The sequence below is a fragment of the Mus musculus genome, chromosome 11 (genome assembly GCF_000001635.26).
Source record: "Mus musculus strain C57BL/6J chromosome 11, GRCm38.p6 C57BL/6J".
NCBI lineage: Eukaryota > Metazoa > Chordata > Mammalia > Rodentia > Muridae > Mus > Mus musculus.
This window is the reverse complement of record NC_000077.6, coordinates 115813727-115836295: the sequence shown is the minus strand read 5'-3', so window position 1 is coordinate 115836295 and position 22569 is coordinate 115813727. Positions and strand designations below refer to the sequence as shown.

General features: G+C 53.5%; 2 protein-coding genes across 19 annotated transcripts in view; both read right to left on the bottom strand.

Moving 5' to 3' along the window:
- Positions 1-12267, bottom strand: part of Llgl2 (LLGL2 scribble cell polarity complex component) — a 31752-nt gene extending 19485 nt beyond the window's left edge. For 6 of the 11 annotated variants that reach the window (XR_388421.2, XR_388422.3, XM_006533083.2 and 3 more), the window contains exons 1-2: positions 12119-12267; positions 1394-1499 (exon numbers count right to left, since the gene is read on the bottom strand). Coding sequence is in view for 9 of the 11 variants with exons in the window: in XM_006533083.2 (XP_006533146.1) it covers positions 1394-1468 (75 nt within the window). In the remaining 2 variants the exon portion in view is untranslated. Of the gene's footprint in view, positions 1-1393; positions 1500-3377; positions 3635-11043; positions 11068-12118 lie in introns of those variants that run through there. The other 5 variants (NM_001252532.1, NM_145438.2, XM_030245894.1 and 2 more) reach the window with 4 other exon arrangements.
- Positions 12268-13193: 926 nt separating this feature from the next.
- Positions 13194-22568, bottom strand: Tsen54 (tRNA splicing endonuclease subunit 54). 8 transcript variants are annotated; one of them, XR_003949527.1, is made up of 12 exons: positions 22484-22535; positions 21477-22294; positions 21217-21381; positions 21058-21121; positions 20886-20969; positions 20500-20598; positions 19191-19243; positions 16073-16171; positions 15289-15917; positions 14580-14725; positions 14181-14297; positions 13207-13713 (listed from the first exon to the last, which is right to left on the bottom strand). XR_003949527.1 is itself a non-coding variant. In XM_006534420.3 (12 exons), the coding sequence occupies exons 2-12, from the start codon at positions 21584-21586 to the stop codon at positions 13563-13565; spliced, it is 1632 nt and encodes a 543-aa protein (XP_006534483.1). In that variant the 5' UTR covers positions 21587-22294; positions 22484-22529; the 3' UTR covers positions 13207-13562. The 8 variants fall into 8 exon arrangements, 6 of the variants coding, with proteins under 6 accessions (NP_083833.1, XP_006534483.1, XP_006534480.1 ...); XM_006534420.3 differs by having other exon boundaries at positions 14580-14640; positions 22484-22529; NM_029557.1 differs by lacking the exon at positions 22484-22535 and having other exon boundaries at positions 13194-13713; positions 14580-14640; positions 21477-21557.
- Between the last annotated feature and the right edge of the window lies 1 nt (position 22569).

The following is a 22569-nucleotide window of genomic DNA, read 5'->3' as shown; positions in this document are numbered from 1 at the left end:
ATGATCATCTGTGGCTTAAAAATCCAGTCAGGGAGAAGCACTAACTTAAGGAAGCTTGCTTCCAGGGGCAGGTGTCATGACAAACTCCAAGGTGACACCCCCACAGGTGAGCTGGGCACCTTACATCAAACTTCTGGACCCGGCTCTAGGAGGTGCCAACCAGCACACAAAACCCAGCACCTAAGTTTCCCGAGGCACCATGCTAACCACAAGCTGTCCTGTTGCAGGAGACAATCTGTATACAAGCCCTCCGCATAGGTGACGGGCCAACACTCTCCTGGTTCGTTCATAAGCAGAAAAGATGTCTTTGGATCTGGGTAAGCCAACGCCGATACTTCTCAAATGGAAAAGTAGAACAGAACCCAGAAAGGAGGGTCCTTCATTCACCAGGCCGTTTCAGGGTGAGGGGAAGCCCAAACCAAAGCCCCAAATAAAAGGCATAGTTCCTGACTGGAAGCCGAAGCTCAGGGGTGGATGGCTTGGTTACTGAGATGGTTTGGGCTCAATCCTCAGTACCAAAAATGTCAGAATTGCACCTACGGACATGCCCTGGAGATGCAGACCCCAGGAGAAAGGATCCTGCTGCTGTCTCGGACCTACAATCTACTTCGGACATAGATCAAAGCAGACGAGAAGGCTAATTATCCCCAAGCGGCTCCAGATTGCTGGGTGGCAGGAGGGGGAAGCTAATGAGCTCTGTCACACCCTGTCACACTCTTTAGCCTTCCGAGGCCCAGCTTCCTTGGGGAGGCCAGCAAAGCTCCTGGGGCTTCAGATGCCACACTCTGCCCCACTCCCTCAGGTGCTCTTCCCCCCCCCCCTCCTCCCAGGCTGGAGCCTGCAGAGAAAGCTTTTTCCTTGGGGACAGTATCAGGGGAATGGTCCTTGAGGCCACAGGGCTGCAACATCATAAGGATGTTATTATACCTCGGGACTCAACGTGCTTTCATCTTTTCTGTCCCTTAGCCTCCTTGGCAGCCCCGTGACAAAGCAGGCAGGGCTGAAAGTTTTGTACCTGTCATAGGTAGAAAGATAGGGGCTTGGTGGAGTTAACTCTCAGTCATTTCTAGCCAGGGAGAGACCTGGGACAAGGAATTCTAACTCCCAGGCCCAATGTCGTTCCTAGACAGCAAGGTGACACAGACCTTTTGATCCTAACACTCAAGAGACAGAGGCAGGTGGATCTCTGTGAGTTCCAGGCCAGTCAGGGCTACATGGTGAGATCCCCGTCTCAGAAATAAACAATAACAATATACCTCTTCCTAGGGGATGCCACTCTGTTTCCCAGTTAAGATTCCCAGGGGGCTTTTCAGGCAGTGTCACTCCCCAGCCCCAGCCCCTGGGGAGGAGCCCAGGCCAGGGTTTCCCCTGCCCTCCCTCACCGCATCCTTACCTTGTTAAACTGGAACAGATCCCGCTTCAGCCTCTCCCGGGCAGGGTCATGTCCAGTTCTCAGGAACCGCCTCATCTTGCTTTAGTTTGTGGCCCCCACAACAGACCTGCAGAAACCAAAAGTGCCCTTGAGCCCATGCCCACAGTTGTCCAGGCCCAGCCTCACCCAGACCCACAGCTTCCTGGGGCCAGAATCATCCTGGACACAGGTGTCCAAGGCCCAGGATCACCCAGGCCTACAGCTGTCCAAGCCCAGGGTCACCCAGGTTCACAGCTTCCCAGAGCCAGTATCACCCAGGCCCAGGCCCTCCTAAGACCCAGGATCACCCAGGCCCCAGCTGCTGAGGCCCAGGCCCAGAACCTCCCCTGCCAGGCCGGGAACCTCCCCACCAGCCTCTCTTCTTAAGCCCAGCTTCACCCTCACTTTCCTGAGCTCCTTCCACTGCAAGGGCCCAGGACAGGGAGACAGTGAGGCCTTGGTTCCTGGAGGTCTGGGCCTGTCTCTCCCCGTGGTTGATGCTCTAATGCCACCAGTTACCATAATGGGAACAGGAGAAACTGGGGGAGGAAGCCATTTACCCCAGCTTTATAGGAACAAAGAGAGCCAGCAGGCCCTGTGGTTAATTAGCTTAATTGTTAACCTGTTTTCTGAAAGAAAAAAAAAAACATAAAAATCCAGAAAGAGAAACTTCACAGCCTCCCTCCGTGCAGTGGGTTGGCAGAAGCGGGGCTGTCCTGTGGAATTTCTTGATCGGTGCCTCAACTGGACATGCAGGGGAAGGACCTGGGGCAGTTTTAGCAGGAATACCCAGGTCGGGGTAAGATGGGCAAGGAGCCCATCAAAGACTCACATAGCCAAGCCCCGTGGTGCTGGGGACCAGGTCTGGTCCTATGAGGCTGTGGGCTCTCTAGGTTAATCCTAGATCTGCCTTGCTGCTAATTCCCAGCTAGCTCCCTGAGCTCTGACTGGGCATCTAGAAATGTTCCTTTTCAGATGTGCATGGTGGCACACGTGTAACCTAGGTCACTGGGGAAACAGAGCATCAAGGGTTTAAAGCCATGAAGGGTACAAAGTGAGACCCTATTTCCTGCCACTCCCTAAGGAGGCCTTTCTTAAGGGCCACAGCGGAGCCCAAATCAAGAGAAGACATTCTATCTGTACCGAATAAAGAAAACAGCTCAAGACCCCCAAGCCACTCATCGACCATAGAAAGCATTCCCAGCCCAAGGGGGGAAACTATTTCTGTACTCTCCTTGGGGGAGGGGCTGTGAGTGGGTGGTTTGACTTTCAGCGCCCAGTAGCAGTCTCCTGCTGACCATCTTTGGCACTGGGCATGTTCCTAGGAACACAGGGGCTCACTCAGGCCATTACAGAAATGGCTTCCTTCATTCCACTCTAGACGGAAAGAGAAAGCAAACATAGCCGCCAGCTCGCTGAACGCTGCATGTAGGGTCAGGTAGACAGGCCGACAAAGTGTGCTAAGTACTTAAGCTGGAGCAGGGACGGGACACCCAGCCTCCACTGGGGAAGGGGGGGTGCTTCTTATCTAAACCGAGGCTGGAAAGATAGCCTGAAGGTTGGGGGCAGGGGTGGGTACAGTTCAGAGGCAGAGCACTTGGTGGCAGTGTACAAGGCCCTTCATCCTCAGCTCTGTAATCAATCAATTAAAGGGCCAAGACTTTGCTTATGAAAAGACTCTGGATTTAAGACTGGGGCTCCCCAGTTGCTGGCTGCGGATAGAGCCACATCCCCTGCAAATGCAAAGATCAGCAGGACAAGCCACTTCCAAACCAAACACCAGGGACCAGTCCCTGGGGAACTGTCACCCTTTGGGGACAATCAAAAGGTCATGATTTGCAGTGGGGGAGGGGAGAGAGACTAGGGATTTCACATTTTTAGGGAAGCAAGACCACTGCAGAGCCTCCCACTCGTGGGGATGGGTGGGGTGGGGCGTGGGGATTGGTGGGAAAGTCTGGGTACCCACCTGAGGTCCCATAACAAGCCAGAGAACAAGCATGGGGCATCAAGTACTGGGGGCTCCTGGGACTGGAGTGAAAACAGGCCCCAGACTTCGGCCATCTCTGCCTCTGAAGACAGCTGAGCTGGCTAGCTGAACATTCCAGCCGTGGGGGAGGGTGGTGCAAGCTCGTAAATCAGCAGCTACGGCTCCTGGGGTGCAGGCGCTCCCCTCCCCAGCCGAGGTCACTAGGTCAGAAGGCACAGGAAGCTGGGAATGACTCCCTGGGAAAGGAAAGAGACCAGCGGACTCTAGGGAAGGGACAAGAAGGGACCAGGACCATCTGTACTAAGGACCCCACAGGAGCTCAAAGTGACACGGCAAAGTGGTGAGTGGCAGGAAAGAGGGGACATGCCCCACTTGGTCAGGAGGGCAGAACACTCGGTGCAGGCTACCTACCCAAGTGGCCGTCGGAGCACTTGCTGTGACCAGCACTGTTCCAGACCCCCTGAATGTACCTGTTGATACGTTTTAAATGTTTTGGTTCAAGTTGTCTAGGCTCACTGTAGAAACATCAAATCACTGAGGGTGAATCGTCCTCCAGAGAACCTCAGGAAAATGTGGGGACCAGGTTCTGACCACCTCTGTTGTTTGTGTGCTCAGGGTAAACACTACACATCAGCTCAGGCGGAGGCCACCTGAGAGGCCAGGCAGAACACACCTACCTGACAGAGGAAACCAGGCCACAGACTAAGCAACTTACCCACGGTCACCACTGCATAGGAAGCGGCAGAACTCAGAGCTGACCCCCATGTATGACTAACTCCAGAATTGAGGGGCTTATAAAGGCGTCCATGAGGAATGGCTATTACAGGAGAGCTAATTATATGGCTGCAGTCAAAAGGTAGGGCCACGCGCACATACTCCCACAGGCCATGGAGCTCAAAGCTAACCAAGCAGTTTGGGACCAGGTGCCTGGTCACTGCTTTCAGAGTGTTCTTAAGAACTAACCTGCAGGGCTCAGTGACCTTGTGGGGGACCTACTGCTGGGGACCCCATTGGCCAGGGAGACAGAAGAGCGACCTAGGAGCTGGGACCAAGGTGGAGGTAGAACAGGCTTGGGGCCAGTGTAACTGCCCCAAGGCAAGGCATGAAAATACCCCACCCCTTCTTAGAGGAGGAGGAGGACAGGTGCGGGCCTGGCTCAGTTCAGAAAGCCCCCTCCCCCACCCCAGGCCTTCTACCCCAGATAAGCAAGCTCTCAGAGGAGCCTGGAAGTCAGGCTAGGGCTGTGAAGTCTGATAGGGGATGATCCTGCCTAGCCTATGCCTGGGAAATGGGGAGGTTAAAAGACTAAGGGGGCAAACCTACAGCCCCCCAGTGTGCCGACTCCTGAGGCAGACAGGCCATGAGAGATGCCCTCTGGCAGGAGGGAGAGTAGAGTGGGGAAGGAGAAAGTATACAAGATGCTGAGGTCAAGGGCGCTGGGGGTGGGGTGGGGGTGGGGAAGCCTCGCTGAGAGTTACTGGTCAGCCTCTTGGCCCTATGTGTTCACAGCACTCTACCCGGGACACTTTGCCTAGGATACCGCCACATAACCCCACCGCTCAAATGCTCCCTCGCCCCAGTCTACAACTGTCCCCTCCCTGCTACTTTCTCCTCGTATCCCCTACTCAGGACCTCGGTGACAGGTATTACCGGCCACATAAGGTTTAGGGCAGGGCTAAGGGTCAGGCGGGTGGAAGAGCATGGTGCCGTGGGCCAGGATAAGGAGCACATTCCAGGAGCACTGGGGCAAGTCCAGGCTGAGATCATGGAGTGACTCGCATAGCACCTCGCAGCACAGACACACACCGGAAAGATGAAAAAGCCAGCCGGCCAGAGGCAGGGCCGCAGGGAAGGCCGCTCCGTCGGGTCTCACCACACACAGCCCCTCCTCTCGTTTGGCCCTTTCCTGGCTCCTCTGGCTGCCACTGCTGTCTGAAGAATCTTTCTGACCCTCTAGCGACAGGACTCAAAAAAGCCTTCCTCATCCCTTGAGCCCGTCCTGGTCGTAAAGTGATCACATTTTAGGCTAGGGGTTGGCTCAGCCAGAAAAGTTATCTTGCAAAAGCATGAGGACCCGAGCTTGACCTTCAAAGCCCAGGTCAAAGAGCTGGGGTGGGGGTGTGTGCCTGTAACCTCCGGGCAGAGGCTGAGAGAGGAGGACCCCTGTGGCTCACTACTCACAGCGAGTTCCGGGAGGCGGACCCCTGTGGCTCACTGTGCAAGGTGAGTTCCAGGTCAGTGAGAGATCCTGTCTCAGAAAACCCAAGGTGGCCAGTACCTGAGGAATGACACCTGAAGGAGACCTGTCCGCCCTACCACAAACACGTGCACACACATGTGTACCCACTCACAGGCATGAACATGCACATACACCTAAAGATGTATAAAATGAAAGTTCCTTAGAACCACACGGGTGGGCCAACACTTCCTTCTCTAGCCTTAGCTATCAGGAGAATAAGAAGCAGCCTTAAATGACCAGTGACAAGGACCCCCCCACCCCCACCCCGTGAAGGGGCTCAGACCTGCAACAGAAAGCTGGCTGTGAACAGAAGTCTATTTAGTGAGAAAGCAGTGTACAGGGTTTGGAAGCCAGGTAGAATACACTGGAAATCACCTCGGAAAGGTTATGGCATCGGCGTCTGGTTTATCTGCACGGTACATAGGACCAAAGGGGAAGAGACAGGGCCCCCAAGTGTGATGGACAGGGGAGGGCTGCCTCAACCTTGGTGGTGGGATTAGTCTTTGGATGCAGGATTCCTATCTAGCCGTGCTGACCTCAGTTAACTGGACGCCACCCGATACAGGTGCAAAAGTTGGGAGTGCTTAGTAGTCCGCTGGTTAGAACCAGGAACTAAGAACCAGCAAAGAGGGGAGGTCAGGAGCTCCCTTGGCCCGAGGAGCCCTCAGACCCCTACACCAGACACCAAGAAGGAGTCATTTGAATCACCACGTGGCTACTTGAGACTGGGCTTCTCCACCCCAGCTTCTAAAGATGGCCTGGTCTCAGTCTCCAACCTGGCTGGGCACCCTCTCTGTCCAAAACCAGCCCAGCCCGTGAGCCATCTCCCGGTTCAGATCCCTCAAGGGCAGATAGTCAGGACTCAGGGCAGCTCATTGGAGCTCAGCTGACCATTTTCCACACAGATCTATGCTTTGTGTGTGGAACCAGCCTGAGAGCCACCTCTGGGCAATGATTTGGTCATTTCCTTTTCTTACCACTATCAGCCCCCAAAATTCCCCTGTCAGGAGAACATTCCTGGGCCCATATAAGTCTGGTCCACCCCTTGACACCTTCCTGGAAAAAAAAAAAGACTTAAAGAAAGACTCCTCCTTTCTCTCTCTCTTATTTTCTGCCCCACCCCCACCCTCTACCCTGGCCTTTCCTAACAGGGAACAGTGAACTGTGGGGAGAGAGCAACTGCACAGGGGTGACCCCTGTCTCACGTGGCAGATCTGACCATGCCTGGGTAGGAGGACGTGGAGATCTCCAGGTTAAACAGCTCTGATGGGGTTCCTGAGCTAATCTGTCCCCATGCAAACAAGGTGTAGCCAAGCCGGGCCCATCTGCCCAGGAGCTGTGGGCAGGACAGTCCTCTAGAAGAAAGGTCTTAAATAGCTCAGGCAGTTAACTGATCTGCTGGGAGGTCCTGACACTACTGGGTACTGCTGGGTTAGCCTAAGGGACAGGAGGTGCTGGAGCCATGCCCAGCAACAGTCCTGCTCTCTAGGAGCACAACTGTGGGATTCAAGCTCGCCTCACCTGTCCCCTGTGCTTGGGCTTCCCACAACATGTCACTGATCTATCGGACACCCTCCCACCCCCACCCTGCCCCAGCCCAACATCCTGTGTGAGGCCAGTGCTGGTGTGGCTTTAGTCTCCTGAGTGGCGGATGTGAGACCACCCCTGCACCACCCACGGCTAGAGCGAGCGGCAGGGCAGGGCCCTAAGACACCATAGCAGCTGCTATTGTCTGTGTCAACTCTGATGCCCATGGCTACTTTGCAGAGGCCCCTGAAAGGTCTGCAAGCCCCAAACGGTGGGAGCCCAAGTCCCAGTCCTCTGATGCTAGACTCATCTGCTCACTTTCAGCTACTCAGAATGTTCGAGCAGTGCCCGGGAAGGGGCCCCCCGAAAGCGTGGGAAGCCTAAACACAAAATCTCCCAGATGTTCACTTAACCCTCTTCTGCCATCTAAAACCAGGCTCCCCAGAAATGCAGTAAAGTGTGCCAGAGACAGCTAGGCAGCTTGACTGAGTTACCTGGTCCTAGGCCAACCTCATCCTAGGGTCTCCTACCAGTCCTTAAACACGAACTGTTGTCCCCAGCAGTTAGTGACCAGGAAGAGGGGATCATGCCAGTCTCATCCAGTTGTATCCCCGGGGCCACACTTTGGGGTACTCCAACTTTACTCTCAGAATTGTCTTGCCTTCTCACGTCTTTAGCTCGAAAGCCGTCCTCTTGGCAAGTCTTAACCTTGTACAGCGGCATCCAGTTCTATCCATTGTGGCACATCCTGCCCTCTTCTTTGGTTCTCCCAACCCTATAGCTGGTGTCATTTGCAAATGCATGATTATTAGCCATATTTATTTCCTGTCCTGCCCATTTGAAAGGAAGAAAATGCCACGACAGAGACCTTGCTTTAAGGCTACCTCCAGTGCCCAGGGCCAAGACACAATGAGAACCTTCCTTTAAATCAATGACTAAGCAAGCAGAGGGACAGTCCAGGGATTAGCTAGGCATGGTCTTCTCTAGTCACTGACCTTAAAGATGCTGAGGTGGAATCTACATGGTCCTATTCTGCTCTCAAGACACAGGCAAAGGCCACTCAGATGTCATATACAGCATCCTCTGAGGTAACTTTGCAGGCCCTGTCACAGACTATGGCTTCGGGATACTCAACTCCTTGACAAGATCCCAGGATAATATTATTAAATATTAATACTATTTACCCTGAGCATACCAAGCCAAGTCCCTCAAGAGAGGGCTCTAGTCTCTTGATGAATTCCTAAAGGGTAGAGTCAGGTACCTCTTGGCTTCCCTGTCCCCACGCCCAAAGGAGCCTCTCCTAGCTCAAGAATTCTTCGTGGTTCCTGGGAAGGGCAAGTGACTCTTCAAGGGACCAGTTTTCTCTGAGTCAGGGCAGACGGAGAAAGCCATCTCAAAGAAACTGGGCACAGCTACGGATCAGAGACTGGCGAGGGCAGGTAGTACAGTGGCTGATGGGCAACACCCATCTCCTCTCCTATCCCCTGCCTAAACTCTACCTGGGCAGAGGAAAACAAAAGTTGCCAAGCAGACCTGGCATGCCCGGGCTCAGGAGGAGGGAGAGAGCAGTATCACTGAGGGAGATAAGAGGGCCTCCCAGAACCAGAGCGGGGCGAGCTGCCAGTGCTGCTCAGAGGAGCCACCTTGCAGAGGCAGAGTCAGCTTCTCCAGCCTCCCGTGGTACCCAGCTCAGGAGTCTCAGCAGCTGCTCCTGGTTGCCTTAGAAAACTAGGAAGCTAGGGCTCCCCACAAGGTCGGAGGGTCTGTCTGTCAGACCTAGTCAGGTTCTTCTCCAGGATACCAAGTGGCTACCAGCCGAAGGCAAAGACTCCAAATTTCCCCTATACTCCTTTTTCTCCCAGGGAAGGCAGGAGTGGGGAGAAAGGGAGAGAGAGATGTTTAATAAGTGTGATTGCGCTTATTTGAGGAAGGGCAGAGCTGTAGAGCAATGTCTCACTCCCCTGCCCTACCCCTAGACGGAGTGTAGAGTGAATGGAGTAAGCCTGGGTGGAGAACAGAAACAGAAGACACAGACAGACAGACAGACAGACACACACACACACACACACAGGGAGAGGGGAAGAGGGAGAGAGGGAGGGAGAGGGAGAGGGAGAGAGTGAGAGTGAGTCTCAATCCTTCACCCCGGCTTTCCCGAGGAATAAGTGAACTTTCAAGTGTCAGGGAAGAGGTGTCAAGTCTAGAAGAGGCAGCACCCCTTCTGTCCTCCCACACCCCAGGCATGGCTTCAGGATAAAATTCTGATCTTCAGCTCCACTGACTTCAAAAGGTCACAAAATCAAGACAGCACTGATTTTGCAAGTCCCCTCAGCCGGCCAGGTGTCTACCTAAAAGGCTTCAATGGGGCTAACTGGGTTTTTCCATGCTTCAAGGAAAATTAACAAATTCTGCCTTGTGGATGCCTGCTGTGCACTAGGTCATCTGAGCTCACGACTTCACATTCTCAGCAACTCTGGGAAACCCAGGCCCAGAGTGGCTAAGTGAGGGGCCTCAGGCTATAGCAAGAACTGGAAGGTAGGATTCATAGTCATCTGATGCCTGGGATGAGTGAGGTACTGTGTGAAGAAAAGACGACAGGCAAAGGAATCCCCTTCTGCCTTGCTTCTCGCTTTCTGAATGTGCGTGTTTCTATAACAATGGATTTCCATTCCCTCGGGTTTTTTTTTTTTTTTTAAAGGGTCTTGGGGCTGGGGAGACGGCTCAACAGTGAAGACCATTTGCAACTTTTCCAGAAGACGTAAGGTCCATTCCCAGCACCCACACCACATAAAGCGCCTGTGGCTCTGATGCCTTTGTGGTCTCGGGAGGCACCAGTACACATGTGCACACATACACAGGAATCTAACATAAAATAAGATCATGAGGCTTGTCCTGTAGGCCTGTTTGGCCCCCCAGTTTGTAGACATCTTCCCACCTCAGTCCTAGGAGTGCTGGGATTACAGGTGTGAGCCACACAGCAAGCTCCCATTGTAATGGACAGGCTCATTTGAGCCTTCCCTTTATTTATTTTTCTCTGATACTGTTGTTTGTTGAAGGTTATTTTATGGCTGGCAAGATGGCTCAGCAGGTAAGGGCACCTGGAGACAAGCCTGATGACCTGAGTTCCAGCCTCAAGGCCAGCATGGTGGACGGACAGCACGCCTCCAACTTGTCCTTTGGTCTACACAAACACACACACCATAACATGTACATTCCACACACATACCTACGCACACACAAAAAATAAAATTTAAATGTAATAAGAGAGACTAAATTTTGTTCTTTTTTTTTTTCCAACACAGGGTTTCTCTGTATAGCATTGGATATCCTGGAACTCATTCTGTAGACCAGGCTGGCCTCGAGCTCAGAGATCTGCCAGCCTCTGCCTCCTGAGTGTTGAGATTAAAGGCGTGTGCCACCACTGTCCGGCTGAGGCTAAATCTTTTAATATGATTAAAATTATACCAGTCTGTCACTGGAGAGGTGCCGCCATTGCCTCAAGGAAGAGTAGAGATGCAAAATATCCTAAGGACCTGGAAATGCTCTCCAGGGAACTGGTCCAAGCCCATCAGAGAACAGAAAGAGCTTGGTTTGAGTCCTGTCAAATATTCTGTGTGAAATGGCTCAAGAAAACTACCTGAGCCAGGTGTCAGCGGCAGCACAGGGGGTTTGGGGGAAGTGGGGGAGGGAGCAGCAGTTTAGCACACCTTTGATTCCAGCACTTGAGAGGCAGAGGCAGGTGGATCTCTGAGTTCAAGGCCAGCCTAGTCTACAGAGTGAGGTCTAGGACAGCCAGGGCTACACAGAAACACCCTGTCTGAATGAATCAACCAACCAATAAACAAACAAACAAATAAATATTTAAAGAGAAAAGAAAATTACCTGACTCATTTGTTGAGACATCTTTTCCTCCACTGTCCTCCTGCCGGTCTTTGCACTGATATACACAGACCCAGGAGATCTCCCAAAGCCGCTCTAACTTGCCTTCTTTTAGGCAGGCCACAGCACAACTCGGTTCTTTCCACAAACATTTCCTTGTTACCCTGACACATCTAGCTCAGAATGGACTTTAACACTGGATCTCTAGAGGTTGCGTCGACATAAGGGTCCCTGTGGGAAAGGACGCGGTATCTAAGCCCCACCCTCCTTACCGGAAGTTCACCTGTTTCAGGTGAAAACCCTCTAAGAGCTACAGCGCGGTTACCCCAGTTATGGCCACTTCCCACAGCTAAGGCCCAGTGTGTCCACCAACCCCCCCCCCCAAACCGAGCAAAAGCATAGCACACTTTCTTTGGCAATTTTTCACTCTTTGCCAAGTTTCACAGTGTAACCCCCACTCATCGGTGTACAAAACAGACTGGGACTCAATACCATCGCCTAAAGGTGTCCAAAGTCGCTCTGGAAATATAAAGGCTCCCCTTTCTACGAGAAAACCAAGTCCCACCCGCGGACTTCCTGAGTCGGAGGATTAGGAGGCACAAGGGCGGGCAGGGAAAGCGCCCAGATGGCAGAGGTAAGAACTAAGCCGCCAAGGTAACGCGCTCCAGACGCCGCTGGCGACGCCGGGTCACAGGAAGCCGGGTCGCCCCGCTCTGCGTCGAGGCGCCTCGCACAAGGGTCTGGGAACGGTGTCTCTGCTCACTGTGTCCCCCGCACCCAGCCACGCCTGACACCTGTTCCCTGCTCCCGAAAGCCAACACGATTGTGCAAACCCGAGTCCCAAGTTTGGTAATCCGGGGGGCGGAACAGGAAAAGACAAGTTCTCAGCGCCACTTTCTACAGGTGTCTTTCTCCGGGACGAGCCAAACGTCGGAGATCTGGGCGAGCAGGGCAGACCTGGGCGCTGCCCTCTCCGACCCGCCTGGAAAACCCAGGGGACTCGTATCCTCCCGAGCCGAGCCGCGCCGCCCCTAGTGGTTCGCACCCCAAAAGGTCCTTTAAAGCCAGGTGGGCTCACCTGCAATCGCGGGCCGGGCCCTGCCCGAGGCCTCGGCGTCCCTCAGCGGCCGTCACCCACCACTCGGGTTCCCTGCTCCGGCCCACGGGCTGCAGGGCGGCCGTCTGCTTCCTGCTCACCTCCGGCGCGGCGAGCGGAGGGAGGCGGAGCCTTCGCGATTTACATACAGGGCGAGCCTGCCGAGCCCTCGCCCCGCCCCGGCCCCGCCTCCTAGGCCGAGCCGACGGGGCAGGAGCGCATCCTGGGAGTCTCCAGAGCGGGGCCGCTCTCCAACCAATCGTGGCCCCAGTAGTGTGGGGCGGGGCAGTAGGGAGAAGCCGCACCTAGCGCAGCATGCCCGACCCCGCCTTCACCTGTGCGCACCTGGTCACAGGACTGCTCACAGCTCTAGGTGTCCCACCGCCTCTGGGAAGAGGAAAGAGTCCCTGGGTGCTTTCCAGGATGGACGCGACTCCATGCAGGCAGCGGACTTGAAAGCACAAGAGCCAAGCGAGAGAGCGTGGGGGCAAGGCTTCACTTCCCTCCCCCGGCTGTCTAGTAAGGGCCACAGCTAGGCGGGATTCTCAAGAGATCTTTCCATTCAAATATAATCACCGGCAGATTCAGGTTTCAGACCCACTAGTAAAGTGGTATGGGAACGAAAACGTAATGGCGAACCCCCAACCGGTTACTTCTTAAAGCTCCCTGACTTCTGTCTTCAGAGGGGCCGCTGGAGCCTGAGGTTCAAGGGGGTTGTCAGCCCCTATAGCCAATAGCTATAGTTTTTAGCACAAACTAGGGGTGAGGGGCTCAGAGTAACAAACTGGGAACTAACCTAACCGTGGGTGGACCCTCAGAGTGGCTTGGGTACAATCCAACCCATTCAGGACTCTCAGCCACCCTCCTACCACCACCCAGCTGTTGGTCCTCAGGGCAGGACCAAGATTGGAATCTTGTCTCATTGGTACTCTTCAGAAGTCCATCAACTCCATGATCACAGCCCTGGGCATGCTCTCCCATGTGCTCTGTGGCCCACCAGGGTTCTCCTCCCCCAAAATGGACAAATCGGGAATGAAGGGAGGGGCCCCTGTAAGTATTGAACCACAGCAGAAAATATATATTTTTTTAATGGCTTTGGCTTTATGGCACGAAGCAAGCACCCCCTTGAATAAAGGCACAGTCCTTTCTCCTAACCCAAGTCCTGGGCCTCTGAAAACAAGTCCTGAGTTCCAAGGGGGGTGGGGGTGGGGGCGTCACTGTCAGGCAGCACTTCCAGGCAGTGGGCTTGAAAGCACAGTGGCCAGGCAAGAGGGTGTGCACGTCCCTACAAACAGAAGACACCTAGGATCACAGACCCCAATGGCCTGGACGGTTCCATCCAGGTGAGTCCTATATGAGAGACAGCTGGCACGGCCCCTGAGAGCAGTCCAGGCCCCCCCAGAGCAAGCCATCCCCAGAGCTGTATTCAGTGGCCCAGATCCCTGGGCAGTGTGAAGTCTCTGAAGCTGTAGAAGGAGATGTCACCGTGGTCCACTAGAGCAAAGATCAGGGGAACATCCCCACTCTGGTAGGTCAAGCACTTGAGGCTGCAGAGGTCTGGGACAGGGTCATCAAACCTATGGGAATAAAGATCAGGCTGAGGCCTAGTCATAGCCCACCCATGGCCTTCCAGGGCAGCAAGGCTGTAAGGCAAAAGTTAGGGATACAACAATACTGGCCTCTGGGCTCTGCCTTCTGCAAACTCCATGGCTTGGATGAGTGCTTCAGGAGAGCCCAGAGTAGAGGGATAGGAGGTGTGGGTTCTTAACTACTCTTAGCCAGTAAATCCTTCCAAATCAATTCCTTTCTGCTGAGCAAGCCCAGGACTTAGGTGAAAGAGGAAAAAGACTTCCCCAAAAAGCCAGTAGCATGGAGCCAAGGATGGGGGATCTTGGGTTCCCATGGCACCAACCAGCCGTAAGGCCTTAGATAGGGGCACTTAACCCTTCTGCACCTCAGACTCATTTCAGGGTCTGGCAAACTGGTGGCAGGGTTCAAGGGATGGGCTGGCAGCAGCCAGAGGCACTGCTCAATCATCTCATACCCACTAATGCACATTCGCACATAGGGTTTGCCAGGGCTGTTTTTTCGGAACGTCGCCACAGCGTCAGCCTGGTAAACATCGAAGCTGATCTGCAAGCCTCCAGACTTCTCCAGCAGCCTGCAAGCCAGGTAAGAAACTTTAAGATAAGGACTCTCCTCTCCCACCTCCCTCTCTACACTGAAACTTTCCCTATTAATAATAATTCTACAAAGCAGTGTCACAGGGGATATAGCCACCATCTTGTCACCCCCCCCCCCCCCGGCACTGGGAGCTAAGTATATAGGCAGGTGTCCCAGGGGGTGATCCTCTGACTCACACCCAACTCTGGGAATCAAACCCCAGCTGCTGCTCCACCTGGCAGCCAGTGTCATGGAGACAGTGGGCAGGGCTGAGACTCACCGGTAACCTCCATCAGCAAGGTGTGTCGTCTGCAGTACAGAGATATGTTGCAGGACCGCGGCTACAAGATGTTGAGGAAGGGAGTCAGCCTTCTACACACTCCCGTGATACTGACTGATCTGCTACCCAGGTTAGGATCACCAGATCTACCAGAATGTGTTTGGTATAAGTTATGCTCCACACAGCGGCAGTACTTAGAACATATTTATCTGGTAACTCTACTCAACTCACCTACAGTCTACCATGTTCCTATGATGCCTTACAGAGTTCTGCGTCTGTGGCTACACACAGCTCGGGCCACATACTTGGTTCCATGTGTTTAGGACTGAGAGCAGACAGTGAGCTCTCCTCACTGTTACTTGGTTAGAACTGCCCACTGTGGTGTCAGCATGGCTTGGCTAACAGGCTATGGAAGAGGGGAAGCCCGGAGCTGGCTGCTGACAAAGCCATCCAGCAATCTTGGGTATGGTCTTAAGGAGGCAGGCACAACTTTCATCCCCCACGGGAATCACTGGTCAATGACTCATCAGGAAACTGTCCCCAGTGGCTGCCACCACCACCCACGGAACAGCCTATATAGGTCCCACCCCACTGCACAGCCTTCTCCCACACCTCAGGCCTTAGCCAGCCCTCGTCTAAGCATCCACTTTCAGAAGTCTCTCTCTGCTCCCAACAGCCTATAGGGGTATAGCTCAGGGTAAAGGGATACCTGGACAATCGGCTTTATCAGGGTCGAGCAAGGGGGTAACGGACTGGCCCCATAGGTGTGGAGGCCGGGGCTGGCTCTTCTGCGTCTGTCGCCTCTGCAGCAGCTCCTTGTACTCCTGCCAGCTGGAGCAGCCCCGCACCTCGGGATCTGCGTTAACATCCTCCCGGAACTGCTGGACCACTGCTTGCTGTTCCCGGTCTCTACGGGAGAGCTTCTCCCTCCGCTGGTTCAGCTTTTGGCACCAGGACTCAGCATCTGTCCCTCGCCCAATGACATTGGCTGGGAGCAGCTCTGGGGCTGGAGCAGGCAGGAAAGTGTGGCGACTATCAGAGGCCATGTTGGGGAATGAGATCTGCTCAAAGTTCCAGCGTAGCTTAGGGGTTCCCTTAGCTCCATTCTCTATTTTGTGACTCTCTCGGTCACACCCCACGTCTTCCCTGGCCAGATCAGAGCAAGGCTCTGAGGACCCCAGGAACTGCAAGGGGAGCTCTGAGCCCTGCCTGGGGCTTGAGTCCTGAGACTTCTCCTCTGGGTATTGGCTACTCTGGTCACAGGCAGGTGAGCTGGAGGCTGCCAGGCTGACGGGCGGCAGGGAGTTCTGCAGGACCTTGGGCTTCTTATTAACAGACCTTAGAGACACGGGAGAAAAAAGAGCACATTTGTCCCTTGTTACTGTCCGTAAGACACGTACATTCCACTGGAACTGAGGTATACCCTCGGCTGTGTCCTCAGGCCCCTTCTTAAGCCCATGTGCTCCCAGGGGTGGCAGCAGCAGGTGGATTACCGACAGCTGGAACTCCTCTTCCTCTTGCCAGACCCATCCTCCAGGCACTGGGCATAACCATCCAAATTAAGCTGCCGCTCGTAAGGTGACACGACAGAGCTGTGGGTGAGAACAGGAGGCGGGTCCGTTCACTCAGGCTGCCGCCACCGTAGATGGGATTTGGGAGAGCTTGGCCAAGAGGATGAGGCAAAGGTCAGAGGCAGAGCCATAGCAGAAGGAAGGGTACCTGGGAACAGCCACAAGGGCCTAGTCACCCACCTTCACTCAGGCCCCTGAGTGTCACAAACAGTCTTTCTGACCAGATGCTCCTGAAGAGCTGGCAATACGTGATTAATAAGGCTAGGATACAGCTCACAGGAGAGCTTTTTCCTAGGAGCTGCAAGGCCCTGGCTTCCATCCCAGGCACCCCAGAAAACAAGTTATTAGTCACTGGTAAGAAAAACTTGAAAAATACAAAGAAAGCAAAGATGAAAATAAACACCTTGAAGCAGGCGGTGGTGGCACGCGCCTTTAATCCCAGCATTTGGGAGGCAGAGGCAGGTGGGGCTCTCGAGTTTGAGACCAGCTTGGTCTACAGAGTTCCAGGACAGTTAGGACTACACTTGAGAAACCCTGTCTCAAAAAACAAAACAAAACAAAACAAAACAAGGCTGGGCAGTGGTGGCACACGCCTTTAATCCCAGTATTTGGGAGGCAGAGGCAGGAAGATTTCTGAGTTCGAGGCCAGCCTGGTCTACAGAGTGAGTTCCAGGACAGCCAGGGCTACACAGAGAAACCCTGTCTCGAGAAAAAAAAAACAAAAAAACAAAAAAAACAAACCAAAATAAAACAAAACAAAAAACCCAACAGCAACACAAAACAAAAAAGGAAGAAGAGGAAGACAAGGAGGAAGATGAAGATAATGAGGAAAACAAAAACAAAACCTCTTGGGTTTCCATGGGTAACATTTCCTTCCTTCCTTCCTTCCTTCCTTCCTTCCTTCCTTCCTTCCTTCCTTCCTTCCTTCCTTCCCTCCTTCCCTCCCTCCCTCCCTCCCTCCCTCCCTCCCTCCCTCCCTCCCTCCCTCCCTCCCTCCCTTCCTGAGAGAATATCTTACTATGTAGCCCTGGCTGTCCTGGAACCAGGAAGGCCTTGAACTCACAGAAATCCCCCTGCCTCTGCCTCTCAAATGCTGAGATTAAAGGTGTGTGCACCCCACCCAATAACCTTTTACTTCTTGCACACACTTACTACGACTGTTTCTCTGTATTTTTTTTCTTCCCCCTGAAAAAGCTGACACTGTACTAACACACTGCTTTAAAATCTTTTCTCCCTCACTCAGTCATATAACATGGTCTCAGACCCTTACCCCTTAACACTACTGCATTCTTCCCTGCTATGAGGTAGGGAAGGGGGTATGTGACAGAGACGGAAGAGACGCAAGGGAGCCTTGGGTGTTAGTCCTGTCTATGTTGTGTTTTTGAGACAGGGTCTCTAGTTGGCTTGCAGCTCATGATTAGTCTGGGCTGGCTGGCTGCTGAGCCCCAGGGATCTGCCTGACTCTGCCTCCCCAGTCCTGGGAAGACAAAGGTGAACACATGGCCTCTGAGGGACTGAACTCGGGTCCTTTGTGCTTGCAGTGACAGGACTGAGCCCCCTCCCCACCACTATGAACTGTTACGGCTCCCGATGCTGCAGGGTTCAGGTACAGTACAGCCACAAGTGTCTATTCACATTATATCTAAATCAATTAAAATTATGAAGTGAGACTTCCAGTCCTGTTGTTACAGGACCTCACCCACGGGACAGCATAGTACATCTTTTTATTACAGCAAGTTCTATGTGGTGCCACTACGTTAAGGGAGAAATTGAGCTGGAGGGGTGGCTCAGTGGTTAAGAGCACTGACTGCTCCTCTAGAGGTCCTGAGTTCAATTCCCAGCAACCACGCTCACAGCCATCTGTAATGGAATCCCATGCCCTGTTCTGAAGACAGCTATAGCATACTCACATTCATAACATAAATAAATATTTGAAAAAAAAAAAAAAGGAGGATAAACCAGTGTGTGTGGGTAGGTCTCCATGGCTGCGCCTTGACGCTTTCCAAATACCAATTTTACTATTTTGGGGTGTTCCTTACTATATAAAAGGTGGGTAAAGCCGGGCGGTGGTGGCGCATGCCTTTAATCCCAGCACTTGGGAGGCAGAGGCAGGCGGATTTCTGAGTTCGAGGCCAGCCTGATCTACAAAGTGAGTTCCAGGACAGCCAGGGCTACACAGAGAAACCGTGTCTCGAAAAAAACCAAAAAAAAAAAAAAAAAAAAAAAAAAAAAGGTGGGTAAGACCGTGATCGATTTGGCTCAGCCGTGAGGTCAGGGCCTAGCAGGTGCTCAGTAAGATTGCTAAGTGACGATGTGTTCTCAGGAGGAACTTCTCTACAGAGCCTTGCCTGTTTCCCCAGGACAGGTCCCACTTTCAGGGACTGAAAGTCACAGAGTTTTAGAGCTTTAGGGACAGACTTTGTAATTGCATAGGCTACAGCAGTCTCTAAGTCTACACCAGTCTCTAAGTCTGAGGTGGCTGTGGTGTTCAGCAAAGCTGGACACTGGGCTGGCAAGATGGCTCAGGGAATAAGAGCACTGACTGCTCTTCTGAACGTCCTGAGTTCAGATCCCAGCAACCACATGATGGCTCACAAGCACCCATAATGAGATCTGGTGCCCTCTTCTGGTGCATCTGAAGTGTACTTATTGATAATAATAAATAAATCTAAAAAAAAAAAAAAAGCTGGACACTGGTAATGAGGGGACATCTAGCCCAGAACAAGACATGTGAAACCACCTCAACTATAAACTCTTCACCCAGTCCTTCAGTCATGCGCGTGCTTTCCAAACTGACCCGCACGTCTACATACCACAAGATGACTATTGCGGTTCTTTGCCTTGGTGCTCGAAGTGAGATGAAGATACTGGCTCATTAGCTGAGCTGGGTTCCAGGTTAACAACCCAGGCGAAAGTGCAATAAGGGAATTCATCCCCCCCATGCCTCTCTATTGAACACCTCTGGCTCAGCCCCAGGGAGCTGCACTCAAGCCAAAGGCCCCAGGAGCACAGTGAATGGGAATCAGCGGAAGGGACTTACCTTAGCTGGAACCGACGAACCACATAGCCCAGTCTCTTCAGGTGGCTGAAGACCTTAAGGGAAGAAAAAGGGAAGTCTTAGGTGTTCTTTTTGTTTGTATGTTTGCTTGAAAGGTGCTTGCTCTGCAGCCCTAGTCGTCCTGGAGATATGCACATCAGATTGGCCTCAAGCTACTCAAAAGTAGTATTTCTCCCTCTACCTTTAAGGACTACAATTATAACACACGTCAACATGCCTGCAGAGATGTCCATCTGTTCAAATAAGTTACTAGTTTCTCTAAACACAAGTTTTAGTGACGATTCTGGGGTCTTGGCCTCGTTAAGAAACACAGAAATATTAAGACATGTTTTTGTTTTAATCCCAGGTGTGGGGACACAGGGTGCTTCGGCCCATCCACAGCAGCCGTGATTTGCTTTCTGTTCGAACAGAGCTGTGGTTTTTGCTAGCTGCAGATCGATTTTTGCAATTGTGTAATATTTGGGACTCTGGGAACTTTTCAGAGGGTACGTAAATGCTAAGGCCCCAAAAGGTGGGGTTGGTGGTTGTTGATTGTTCGGCGGAGTTGACTGCAGTTTGTCGGTAACGCTCAAAGAAGAAACGAGAGAGAAATTACACTCAGAGTCTCTCTCCCCTCTCTCCTCCTTTTTCTCCTATCGAGTGATAAGAGATGAAACCGGGGGCACAAAGGGTGGGAAAAAGAAGAACCCACAAAGTAGCAAAGACCAGTGACACAAAGCCATTTCCTCTACCACTCAAAACCTCCCTCCTATATGGCCCTAGGTTCCAAATCTTGGGACTGCATGGACCACATTCCATTTTAAGTATCATCCTCACCAGGCCTGCTGGTTCAAGGTTGTCATCCCAGCTACTAGAGAGTTTGAGCATAAACTCATGACCAGCCTGGGGTACAGAGTGAGTTCATGGCCAGCCTGTGCAATTTTGAAAGTCCCTATCTCAAAACATAAACAAGAGGGTAGGGGCTATACAGCTCAGTGCTGGAGTGTTTGCTAGCAGGCATGGGCTGCTGGCTTCACTTCCCAGAAGCACTAAAAATAAATAAGCAAATACCATCCTCAAAGGAGATTTCACTCTTTCAAGTCTATCTCCTCTTCTGGGCACACGTGTTGTTTAATAACTTATCAACAATACAAATCCCCCAAACCTGACAGTCTCCATTTGAATATAAGCCCGTGTGATCACAGGCTGTCTCACCTACAGCCCTGGCTTGTGGCTCTGTGTTCGAAGCCTCAAAGGCACCTGTCAGGACTCACTGACTTGGCAAATAAGAGTCACCTTGGGAGGCAGATACCTGGTACTGCAGGAAACTCAAGGTGTCCTCTGTCAGCAGCAGCTGGTATGCCTCTTGGATAGACAGTGGGAGGTCTTGGTAGAAGAGCTGAATCGAACCCTGGAAGTGGACCAAGAGCTTAGCTGTGTACCCTTCCTGCAGTGCCCAAGCCAGTCACCTTCTTGGCTCTGACCCTTTCCCCACACACTCAAGCATCACTGCATGACCAGGACAAACAATGAGAGGATTAGAACTCCCGCTGTCCAGTGGTATCCTCTTCTGTTCTCAAAGTCCACACATAACTTCACTGAAAACATAATTCTGAATTCCTCCTGGTCCACCAAACCGTATCCTTCCCATTCCATTAGTCGGGACCCCTTTCCCCACGCCTCCAGGACCCCACTTACACACTCCAGCAGATACAAAGCCTCTTCGGGGTGAAGTCGCTGCCGTCCTTCCTCTGAGTAGCCCATGGTCTGCCAGAATTTCCCCTGTGCGGCAGCAGACCAAGTGTCACAAAGCAGCTAAGCGGACAGAGGAAGGGGGTCCCCCAGCCGCGGAGATGCCCGGGCCGCTCACCGCAGGAGACGTCAACTCCACAAAGCCCTCTTCTGGTTTCCACTCCGCGGCCACCAAGCTGCCCCTGGCGAGGAGTGGGGAAGGGGCGTCTCGGTCTGCACGGGCAGTCCCCGGCCTCCGCCCACCCGGCCTGACCCGGCCCGGCCCAGCCCCTCTCACAGGCGCTCCACGCGCTCCTCCGCCAGCAGCTGCCACAGCTCTTGGCGACACAGGCGCAGCCGCTCCGCCTGGGCCTCCGAGCCGTCCGGGAGGAAGTCCTTGGGGCCATGCGACCGCTGTGGTAGCTTCTGGGACCGCGAGCGCGCGGCGCGGAGCTCCGAGGCGCTGGGGAGAGCCGGGAACACGTGATCAGCACAGAGGCCACCCCGCTCGCTCCCGGGTCCCACGCACCCCACGCCATCCCCCGGGCCGGGTAGCACCTGAGCACACGCCCCGCGGGAACCTCCACCGACCCGGGTTCGGGTTCGGGCTCCATCGGGCCGCTGTCTGCGGCTGCGCGCGCACCGCGAAGCCCCGCCCACCCCGGCATTCCGCGCGGTCCTAGCGCCTTCGACCCGCTCGCTCCTCGGGATCATAAAGCCACCCTCGAGCCTCGCGCCTTCCTACCTGCCCCGTGTGTGTCCTAACACCTGTCGGCACACGTGTACCCCGGGCCGCGGGACCCAGCTCGATGTGCAGGTTTCCAGATGTGCAAAAACTCACCTATTCCGTTTCCAGCGCTTCTGGGGGCTCCTCCCTTCTTTAGTATAACTTTACCTGGCTACTGGATGTAGCATGGATAATCAAATATGTTACTCTCATCTCTGCAGCCCTGAATGTCTTTGTGTCCTACCACCAGCAGGAAAGAGATGCGTAGAGAGAGGAGAGCAGTGAGCCCCCAGACACCAGCTTTGCAAACTGGAGGCCATATGGGAATGTTAGGAGTGGACCAAAGACTTATGGAGTTCCTTCACGGTGGGCCAAAAAAAAAAAATCTCTTCTTAGGGGCTCTGAAGCAGGGTTCAAAGGCCAGGGGTGGAGGCGCTGTCCGGCTCACACTGGTGCTGAATCGCCACCCCAGACTCCGAAAGCACCTCCTCGAGGCTGGGGTCCCCGCCGTGACATCCTGAGTCGCACTGACGCTCACCACTAGGTGGCACCGTTGCTCCAGCCAGCAGCTATAGGTCTCTGAGTGTGGACGAAGGTCGCTGCGGGCAACCCGGGAAAGGATGGGGCAAAGAGGAAGTGATCCCCACCCCTAGTGGGGGGGGGGGGTCCTCAGGTTCAACTGCCAAAACATCCTATTTTCTCTCCTATACATTCACACTTCACCTTTTGATCTAGACCAGAACCCAGTTCTCTCGGGATCCCCGGACAGGACACAGCAGCACGAAACCTCATCCACCCCGCCTCTCACCCGCCACTTTGCACCCCTAAGCAGCTTCACCTGCGCGCATGCGCTGATCCAACCAGTGGCTCGGCTCTGGACTGGCTGGCGGGGGCGGGGCCTAGTGAAGATGGGGCGGGGACCAG

Excerpts from the sequence above, each read along its gene's own strand:
- Tsen54 (XM_006534417.3), bottom strand. The coding sequence starts at position 21,632 with ATGATCCCGAGGAGCGAGCGGGTCGAAGGCGCTAGGACCGCGCGGAAT. Across the intron at positions 21,122-21,216 it reads GAGGAGCGCGTGGAGCGCCT|GGGCAGCTTGGTGGCCGCGG; the intron begins GTGAGAGGGGCT and ends ACTCCTCGCCAG. Across the intron at positions 13,714-14,180 it reads GTGCGAATGTGCATTAGTGG|GTTTGATGACCCTGTCCCAG; the intron begins GTATGAGATGAT and ends TTATTCCCATAG.